The 10,875-nt window shown below is 42.8% G+C and overlaps 1 protein-coding gene across 1 annotated transcript; it reads left to right on the top strand.

Moving 5' to 3' along the window:
* Positions 1-778: 778 nt before the first annotated feature.
* On the top strand, positions 779-9,662 carry LOC310854695 (cytochrome P450 4V2-like; the record flags this gene model as incomplete). The annotated part of the gene is made up of 13 exons (XM_083759370.1): positions 779-965; positions 1,308-1,420; positions 2,280-2,365; positions 2,861-3,051; positions 4,379-4,448; positions 4,741-4,867; positions 5,275-5,457; positions 5,739-5,841; positions 6,252-6,508; positions 6,674-6,683; positions 7,308-7,442; positions 8,819-8,998; positions 9,502-9,662. 13 exons carry the CDS (start codon positions 779-781, stop codon positions 9,660-9,662), a joined length of 1,803 nt encoding a protein of 600 aa, XP_083615496.1.
* Between the last annotated feature and the right edge of the window lie 1,213 nt (positions 9,663-10,875).

The raw sequence follows: 10,875 nt of genomic DNA, 5'->3' as shown, positions 1-10,875 counted from the left end.
ATGTTTTTTGTGTTAATAATATGTAACAAAATGTGATACGGTTAGGCATTAATAAGCTATAAGCTTCTGCCTATACCTTTTTGATCACGTTAAAAGAAGATTGTTATACTTGTAAAGTCTCTCTGGAAGAAAAAAAGTTTGAAATAAACGATTCTTTCATTCATTCAAACTTACAGTATCTGAAAACCATAGACTGTAAAAAATATGGACAAAGCGTTCGCCGGGTCTAACATGGACGTAAAATGAAGCCTGTTATTCCTGTACTGTAAGTCGCCATCTTTCTAGATCCGTTTGGTACCAGCTGGCCATTGGCTGGCTCCGTTTTGGACCAGCTGGCCATTGGCTGCCCAGACAACGAGGCGGGACTTCCCCCCTTCTTCTCCGTTGGTTTTTATTTTGACTCGAGTGGGAGGGGAATCCCGATCATAGACTGTAACGGTAGCCACGCCCCTCAGAACATACGCGATGGTTTTTTTTCTTTATGGTAATTTTTTTAATTAATGGGACCATAATTTTCCAAAAAGAATATTATGACATTAGAAATGAGACTTTAAACTAGTGACTGGAAGAAGAAAGTATTCATGACCATGTTTATTAAGGTAATACAGTCTAGGTGAAGTTGGGCCAAAATACATGGGCCTCTATGGAGCTATGGGGCTTTTTGGGTCCAGTCCAGCGCCACAACAGGCCATTATTATGAACTACCGATTTCAAATGAGGCTTCACGAAATATCTGGCTGACTGCCCCCCTTGCTGAAAACAGCATCCGTTGGCGACCATGGCCATGGCATCTGGAATGTTGATCTGCCTCCTCTTGGTGCTTCTGGCTTCACTACTGCTCCGACTGCTGGTTCCTCTGCTAAGGACTCACCTCCACCAATGGAAGACCATGAGAGATATCCCCACCTATCCTGGAGCCTATCCACTCATTGGCCATGCTTTGCACTTTAAAACAAATGCTGGAGGTAGGTCCTAATCCTATCCTAATCCTATATTGATTCATTTATATTTTAGGTTCCTAGCCAGAACTTACGTATCATTGGATAACACACTGGTTCTGTGATTGCAAATGTTCAGTTATTGGGATAAGCAGCCGTAATACGATTGTTTGTAAATATACATCAAAGATGCCAATGCGATTAGGCTATAATCTATGTCTAATGGATGAAGCCTTGGCCTGGAAGAGAGGTCACCAGGTGGTCTCCAACCTTCTTAGAGTGTTTCAACCCTCGACCACATTAAGAATAGAAGGAAGTTCAGTACATTTGTTGGATGAAGGTGAATATGCCCTTGTGTCTGTTTTGTAGAATTCTTTAAGCAGCTTATAGAGAGCACAGAGGAACTGAGAAGCCAGCCTCTGTTTAAAGTGATGCTCGGACCTCTACCTCTCCTCATTCTGTTCCATCCAGAGACCGTGGAGGTAATTATTAGATGTGACAAATTGAATTTATAATATAAGAGGACAATCTGGAACCCTCGCACACTGAGGGCTCCAATGCAACGGATGCTTTATTATTGCTTCAAAAATCATGATGTTTTGAGCACAACAAAGCTTGATGTTCCTCAAAAAACAAACTTTTTAGTTTTAGTTTGACTAAAGCAGACTAAAACAAGCTTTTAGTCTGAGGGAGAGCTCTGTGCCCGAAACGCTGCAGGTTTCTTTGGTGCGATAAACCACCGTGTGGCATTTGGAGCCCACATGTGTGTGCGAGCGCTTATTTATTCTTCTCTATTCTGTTATTTCAGTTTTAGTCATAGTCTCTTGAATAGTTTTCATTTAGTTTTAGTCACATTTTAGTCACCTGGAATGTTTCAGTGTTAGTCTAGTTTTAGTTGACTAAATGTCATAAGATTTTATTCGACTAAAGCTAGTTGATTTAGTCGACTAAAATGTATTTTGGCGGGCCTTGATGCCGTCGTAATGACTGAAATATTTCTTCAGCATGCAAGTGTAAAATGTGTAAAATGAGTGTAAAATGACTTATCCTGCATGCAGATATCTTGTCCACTAGTCCCTTCCTAACATTTTAGTCTAGTTTTTATTTGTTGACGAAATTTGTCAATACATTAAGTATTAGTTTTTGTCACCATAGCTTAGTTTTCATTTAGTTTCCATTTAGTTTTCTGCAGTGAAAAAAGGTAGTCGACGGACATCTTTCGTCTTAGTTTTATACGAAAACAACACTGGCCCAAACTTGTGTTGGGGATGTGCATGTCGGTTCTCTCTTTTCACAATCTTGGACCCCCCCCCCCCCCCCCCCCCTCTTTCTTGCTCACAGGTGATGCTGAGCACATCCAAGCATATAGACAAGGCTTACATGTACCGTTTCCTTCATCCCTGGCTGGGCACCGGCTTACTCACAAGGTCAAACACTTTTTGAGTGAGAGTTTTATGTAGACCTGGATTTAAACTTTAAATATTAAGTGGGCTGCGTTTACAGCGCCTTTATTTTCTAAAAGTGCTTTCCCCATTGTTGGCTGGCTACTAATGTACGTTCGCTCGACGCTCACATTACCCACCTCTACCTACTATATACTGTATTTCAAACCTAAATAAAAGTTTAAATTATCTAGTGATAGTGAGCCTAATGGCTGGTATATATGCTTTATGTTTTGATTGAACTATATTGAGTCTATATTGCAAAACAGAATAAAATAAAGTTGAACGAAATTGTGGTATAATAGTCGCTATACAGTATAGGACTATAGGCCTATGTCAGAAACTAGACCATACCATAACCATTTATAGTAGATAACTTGAGAAGAGAAATTCCTGCTGTGCGTGTGTGCGTCTGTATGCAAGCATTTTTGTGTTTACGCGATGTGTAATATGTGTCTGTTTACATGTACTCCTGTGTAGTGGCGGGGAAAAGTGGCGGGAACGTAGGAGGTTGCTGACTCCAACCTTCCACTTCTCCATCCTGGAGACTTTCCTGGAAGTGATGCAGGAGCAGGCACAGGTCCTGGCTGGCCGACTGGAAGCTCACGCAGACGGAGCCCCATTCAACTGCTATAGATACATCACCCTGTGCGCTCTGGACATCATCTGTGGTGAGATCAAACCCATTTTTATTATTATAGCCACCGAGTGGCACGCTACGAGCTAGTAGGTCTGCTATTTTTGAGAAATCGTGAAAATATTTATTTCAGAAAACTGGAGGATTTAGAAGATTCTTTTTCAAATTTTGAGGTCAGGCCTAAATGGAATAACATGCAATAACACAAGATACGATAAGATAAGATAAACAAATACAAGCTCAAATTCTCCAACTTCAGAGGATCATGCAGTCTGAGAACTGAATCTAGCCTATATACCTTAACAGAGGTATTTCTTTTTTTACTTTACTGAATATTTGTTATTTTCAGTACTTACTTCTACTCCATTACATCTCAGAGGCAATTATTTGAAAACTTTACTATAGTTACTTTGTAGATTTTGATTATTATTATTACAAAACATAGGCTACATTTACATTAAACTACTTCAGCCCAAAAACATTTTTTTTTTAATGTTCTGTTTATTCATTTTGGTTTTTTACAAATATAGAAGTAAATTGAGAAATAAAAACAGAGTGACAAATACAAAAAAAACGAAAACACACACAACAAAACACAAACTCCAAATCAAGACAACCAAAGAACATTCAAAACACAAAACAATAAAAACAATATATAAAATATATATTAAAAATAAAAATAAAAATAAAAATAAAACCACTTTAAGGTGGTCAACATGAGATAGAAAAGGCACAATTTATTTACTGACAAGACAGGTTGGCCAGTCAGGCGACAGTCAATCAAGCCCAAAAACATTTCTGCCATTGGGAAATAGCAGGGGCTCCATCTTGCGCCACCCTTATCCCTAAATTTATTGGCATTTTTTACAATTTTGAAAATCATTTTAAAATAGTTCAACTAGCGGCCAATCTACATCTACACCTTGTGAGCTTGTAGATCAGCTATTTGAACAGTTTGAAAAGTTTTTTTTAAATAGTAAAAAATGGCAAATAAGTTTGGGATAACATGTAAAAGGGGACATTCTGCATGATTTTATTTTATTTTTTATGTCAAAAATGTACTTAAAGTACATTTTGATACCAATATTTTCGTACTTCTACACCAGTACATTTCCGGGCTTTTACTTGTAACAGAGTATTTCAATATTGCAGTATTGATACTTTTACTTAAGTGAAAAATGTGTGTACTTTTTCCACTGTAATGTCCAATGTGTAGGCTACTGAAGACACATGCATAGAACTGAGCGTAAACGTATGGCCAAGTGCTTTTGTATTTGTACAGTTAGTATAGGCTATGCTGTATCTGCAAAATGTGGGTGCGTGTTTGTGTCCGTCTATGTTTATTTCTTTTTCTTTTTCAGAGACGGCCATGGGTAAGAAAATATATGCTCAGAGTAACAGCGACTCGGAGTACGTACGCAGTGTGTATAAGTACGTGACTTTGCAGTAGGATATGCACACACACCCTAGTCTGCACCCTGCAGATGGGAATTTGAGCAACTCAGAGTCTCAGGCGCACGCGCACACACACACACACACACACACACACACACACACACACACACACACACACACACACACACACACACGTCCTATACACATATTCTGAATGTTTACAGTGGTACATCTATTTTCTCCTGAATCTATATGCAGCATACAGATAAATAGAACAGAAAGAAATAGACATTATTGGTAGCCCACTAAGTTTGTTTGTTTTTTACAGAATGAGCGATCTCATCACCCGTCGTCAGAGAGCTCCTTGGTATTGGCCAGACATCATTTACCAACTCCTGGGCGAGGGGAAGGAACACCGCAAACGATTACACATCCTTCACTCTTTCTCTAAAGCGGTACTACCTTCCTCCCCTACAGTATCTCTATACAAATGGGTTGTTTGTCATTTAATTTGATCTATTTCCATGTATATAAAAGTAACAGTGCCTATGTCCTATGGAGATGGCCTGTTCTGACATCACAACACTCCATATTTGGGCATGCCTTGACGCAGAACTCCATGTATAGGAATAAAGGGACAGAGAGACAGATACAGACAACTCCATATATGGAGCATAAAAAGGACACTTACTGTACAGATGGGTGGAACGGGTACTCTGACACGGGTACAGCGGGTATTGCATAGCCGGGTGGGGCATGGATCTTCAACTTCCATCGTTACCGACTCTGTGCGCTACACAGCCGGGCACCGCTCTAGTATAGATCATTTAAGAAATGATATGCATTCTTGCAACAATTACAGGTGATCAAGGAACGAGTGGAGAGCATGGTTGAAAAGGCCGGCTTACCAAATAGCCAGACGGGACAATTAGGGACCAATCGCAGACAAGCATTCCTCGATTTGCTGCTTCAGACTCGGGATGAAAATGGGAATGTGCTGAGTCACGCCGACATACAGGAAGAGGTCGACACGTTCATGTTTGAGGTCTGGTAAATATTTTAACCCTTAATAACGTTAATCCATATTCATTTACATCCGGTTTCACTTTTCAAGAAAATGTTAAACAAATTGAGAACATGAATGTAATGTGTGTGTGATTGGGATGGAAGATGCACACAACCATTTAGTCACAGCTTGTTGTACATACTGTGTGTGTGTGTGTGTGTGTGTGTGTGTGTGTGTGTGTGTGTGTGTGTGTGTGTGTGTGTGTGTGTGTGTGTGTGTGTGTGTGTGTGTGTGTGTGTGTGTGTGTCGTGTGCGCTCAGGGTCATGACACCACTGCAGCATCACTGAACTGGGCGCTGTACTTGTTGGGCTCTCATCCTGATGTCCAGACACGAGTACAAGAGGAAATACTTGATGTCCTAGGTATCTCATTCACAGTACACACACACACACACACACACACACACACACACACACACACGGGAGTGAGTCTTGGATCACTTACTCAAGACAAGAACAACGACTCCATGCATTTCACATGGGGCGACTGTGACTCAGGAGGTAGGTCAAAGGTCATCCATGCAATGATCCGTGGGTCGGCGGTTCGAATCCCGGCTCCTCCTGTCTACATGTCGAAGCGTCCTTGGGCAAGACACTGAACCCCAAATTGCTGAATGTGAGTGTGAAAGGGTGAAGGCCTTGGATAAAGGCACTATATAAATGCACCATTTACCATTCTCAAATGAGGAAGTCCTCAAACAAGCTCAGATGCCCATCTACACCATATGTTGTGTCAGCAACATGGTGGCTCGGCCATGTCCACCGTGTGGCAGATGGGAGGATCTCCGAGGACCTGCCATGTATTGCGGACAGCTTGCCACTGGCATGCACCAGGCCAGTGGGCCGCCCCCACCTGCGGTTCAAAGATGTCTACAAGCGTGACATGAAATCCATGGGCATAGGAGTGGACATACTGGGAGGATACAGTGCACGTGATGGTGCCTGCTGGAGGCAGGAGGTCTGGAGAGGAATCCAGAAGAGAAAGCAGCAGCAGAAATGTGGAGAGCTAGGCGGAGGAAAGCACCTCAGAGTCAGCAGGTGACGGCAGTGCATTCAAGTGCAGTCGCTGCCAGAAAGACTTGTGTATTGGACTGCACAGCCACACAACGCACTGCTCCCTCAGCTGGGACAAATTAGCCATTGGGACAAATTAGCCCCAGCTGGGCCGTGGGGTTAATCCGTCCCTGTCCCTCAGCACCTGCACGGTAATCCAAGTGTGCTTGTGCCATGGACTCTCTCTCGAGACTGACGGCTGCTACTAATTGCGGACGAAAAATACAGACCAGTGTGCATGCTGTACGTTTTACGGCCAACATCATAATAACACTAAGCCCTGGTCCAGTGTGTTAGCGAGTTCTCTCTCTCTCTCTCTAATGCACTGGACCAGGGCCCTAGGACTAACATCCCTTAGCCTCATGTCATGATCCTACACCTAAGTCGAACCCTCGCTGAATCAACTTACTCTAAATGGCCCCTCATCAGCTCCTCATCCTTTCATTTTTCTGACGATGGTTTGTTATCACAAAGATAAAAGTGTAAGAGCACATAAACTGCGGCGGTGGCTCAGGGGTAGAGTGGCTGGATGGTGACCGCAAGGTTCCCAGCTCGAACCCGGGCTCCCCCCAGAGTTAGTGTCGAAGTGTCCTTGAGCAAGACGCTGAACCTCAAATTGCTCCCGTGCATGTTGGTGCCTTGCATGGTTTCCGCCGCCGCCATCGGTGTATATGAATGAGTGTGTGAATGTAATGCACAATCTATGTAAAGCGCCTTGGATGAAGGCGTTATATAAATGCACCATTTACATGCATATTTTGCTCTGTGTCTGTCAGGTGAGTCTGAGCGTCCAGTGAGCATGGACGACCTGCGGAGGTTGGAGTATCTGGACTGTGTCATCAAAGAAACACTACGCCTGTTCCCTCCTGTGCCCATGTTTGCCCGAACCGTGTCAGAGCCCTGCCTCATCAGTAGGTGACCAGTGGCGTGCACAGATAGACACTAGGGGGTGCTAGAGCACCCCCTGCCCTTTTGGCAATGTGCTCAAAAAAAAAAGAAAAAGAAAAAAAACGTTTTCTTTTTTTTCTTACTTTTTATCTTGATAAAAAACGCTTCTTCTATATTATTTAGGCCCAGTCAGTGTCAGTGGTTCTTCGATAAAAAATAAATAGCAGACCTACAAGCTCGTAGCGCGCCACTCGGTGGCGCGCTATGAGCTTGTAGATCTGCTATTTTTAAATAGCTAAAGCACCAAAATGGGCTCCCGCCCCAAAATGCGCTGCACAGTCAAGGTGCCCTTTTTTTTTCACTCGAGCACCTGCCCCTCTAAATGTCTGTGCACGCCACTGTAGGTGACAGCACATGTACAGTACACAGAAATACATCATGGAGCGTGAATGTATACAGTGTGTAAAAAGTAATCCTTGGTGGTCCATAACACTCGGGATTTTGATTTGTAGAAAAGACTACGTATACTGTATATTGATGCAGCAGAAAAACTAAAAGTTGATAATGGGTATTTATTAACAACTCATGAGATCGTGTGTGTTTCTCATATTCAACAAATTATATGAATGTATATATATACGATATAGCTTTTTTTTGTTTTACTTTTTAAATACCCTGCACCAACTAGTCTGCACTTTGCTAAGCCCAGATCACTGTCACATCAGCTTACTGTATAAGAGGCTATGCGTGTGACATGATCATATCCGGAAGTTATACAAAAAAACTACTTTCTGGCCTTGACAGCCCATACAGTACATCCAAATACTAGAGAAGTTCTATCTGATGGCTACATGGTATAAGCTCCTACATACTATAACAGTATGAGAGTCATTAGTTCGACACCCTACCCTACCCCAAACCAACCTAACCCTAGCCGCAAGCACGACGCAACACATGTCGGACCAAAGCATGTCGGATAAGTGTGCGCAATACCCCCCTATCTGATTGTATTAATCAACGTTAAACACATCAACATTGCAGCTGTACGAAAAGCTTGAATTATCCTCTATCTGTGAAGTTTTTGTTTTTTTATGAGCTACTTTCTGTTAAGAAATTCCATACTGTGACAAAACGCTCATTTTCAATAACGCAGAGTCTTGCTGCCTCCTGCATTATGTGCAATTTAGAAACAGTTGCATGGTACGCAGGACATTGAGTGATTTCCAACGAGCGCTTCCAAACTCCAGTGCTCTATGCCGGTAATGCTGCTCAATGTTCTGCCACTCAGGCTAGACGAGGGGCGTGTCCTGGTGGAAAAGTGACGCATACTCTCTATACAAATGTATTCACCAGGCTGCACCTGACAATACCATACCGATCGTTCCACCTTCTACTGTAGATGGCTTCACTGTGCCCAGTGGTGTCCAAGTGCTGGTGATCCCGTATGCACTCCACCGTGATCCGCGGCATTTCCCAGAACCCGAAGAGTTTCAACCAGAACGCTTTCTGTCGCAGAGCAACGCAGTGCGCCACCCTTACGCCTACGTGCCCTTCTCTGCTGGACCCAGGAACTGTATAGGTACAGTAGGCTACAGTATTTAAACTCTAACTGTATAGGTAGGCTACAACATTTAAACTCTAACTGTATAGGTACAATCCTTCTCTGCTGGACCCAGGAACTGTATAGGTAAGGCTACAGCATTTAAACTCAAACTTCTTTTTGTCCACATGAACCCTGCTAGTCCCTATACTGGGCATGTAGGCGAACATTCAACAAAAAACAAAAACAAACATCAACTTCTTTATTGTCACATCACAGGAAAATAAGTGGATGAAATGATAGGCCAATTTAACTTACCATTGGCCCATATATTTGTGACATCATAAAACTGTCCAACTGTCCACAAGAGATATGACTGTTCAGGGTCTTTAGACTCTTTACACTTGAGCATAAAGCAAAACCTTTCACAGATAAATAAAAATGACGCGTGTGTGTGTGTGTGTGTGTGTGTGTGTGTGTGTGTGTGTGTGTGTGTGTGTGTGTGTGTGCATGCGTGTGTGTGTGTGTGCATGCGTCTCCAGGCCAGCGGTTTGCCATGATGGAAGAGAAGGTGGTGTTGGTGTGGCTGCTACGTCGGTTCAATGTGCGAGCCACTCAGAGTCTGGATGAGCTAACACTACTGGGAGACCTCATCCTGCGCCCAGAGAATGGGATCTGGATCACGCTGGAGAGAAGACCTTAGAACACAGACCAGAACAACCTGGTGTTTGAAATAATCTGGTAATGGATTGGTACCAGATTACCACACTACAATTAACAGCTAGGTTGCATGTTGTCTTCAGCAGTACATTGAAAGTTGAAACCCTATACCTGCCCAGGGTGCCCACACACAGTAAAACCGTGCTAATTTACTTCTGAGTGTACCCATTCGGTTACATTTGTACGGTACACTCTCGGATTTACAAATGTGAGCATTTTACAGTGAACTTATTCTCACTCTGATCTAATTGATTGTATTGCTTTATTGTGCCTTGGCTTTAAGGTCAATTCAAACGACAAAAATGTGTCACAGAGGACATTGGTAGAGGATGTTGTGTACAGTCACAAAATGCCTTCATACAATGTTGTATCATCTGATGTTGTATCATCTGAGGACAAAGACTACATTCACTTCCGTCTTTAAATTTGGCGGTGAGGCTATCAACGACTTGCGGAATCTTTGAATGCTCAAAACTCAGAATGTCCTGAGACAGTGAAATGACGTTCAACTGCTGTCGCGCAAAGTAACTTTTAGTGCAAATTTTGTCTTTTATTATCTGTATCTCAACTTAGTTTTTTAATGTAAATAAATAAACAAGACTAATAAGGGCCCTCGTGTTTCCTTATCTTAACCCATTCAGGACGGCAATCCCTTTTGGTGTTTTAAGGACTGTGCTGTTCAGAATTCACGTCTTCCTCCTGCCTAATGCACTACTAGTAAGACGCCCTGAGGGAGAGATTGCGTGCACGCATCCGCCTGGGTGACGGCAGACGACAAACTGCAGGGCGAGCACGGGCACTTTGGCATGGGGGGGTCAGATCAACATATGGAATTAATTCTGTACTGGCCATATATGGAGCGTGTCTTGAGTGTACAGGGTTTGATGAGGTCAGATCGACATATGGACTGTCAGAACAGGAAGGACGGGTGGGGACGGATCAACATAAGGAATGTCAGAACAGGTCAGCTCCATATATGGAGATCTAAGGGTTTGAGGTTTGAGGTCAGATGTAGAGTTGCTGGCCGGCTCCATATATGCAGATCTAGGTGTCTTCTCCATGTATGGTTATAGATGAGGTCAGTGTCGTGATCTTCATATAAGGAAGATCACCATATATGGTGGCATGACATGTCATGAGGCGTGACATATATGAAGGCATGATGTCACAAGGCGTGACCATATATGGGTGCATGA

Source organism: Protomyctophum parallelum, assembly GCF_964188405.1.
Source record: "Protomyctophum parallelum genome assembly, chromosome: 2".
NCBI classification, from domain to species: Eukaryota; Metazoa; Chordata; class Actinopteri; order Myctophiformes; family Myctophidae; genus Protomyctophum; species Protomyctophum parallelum.
This window is presented reverse-complemented; position numbering and strand designations above follow the sequence as displayed.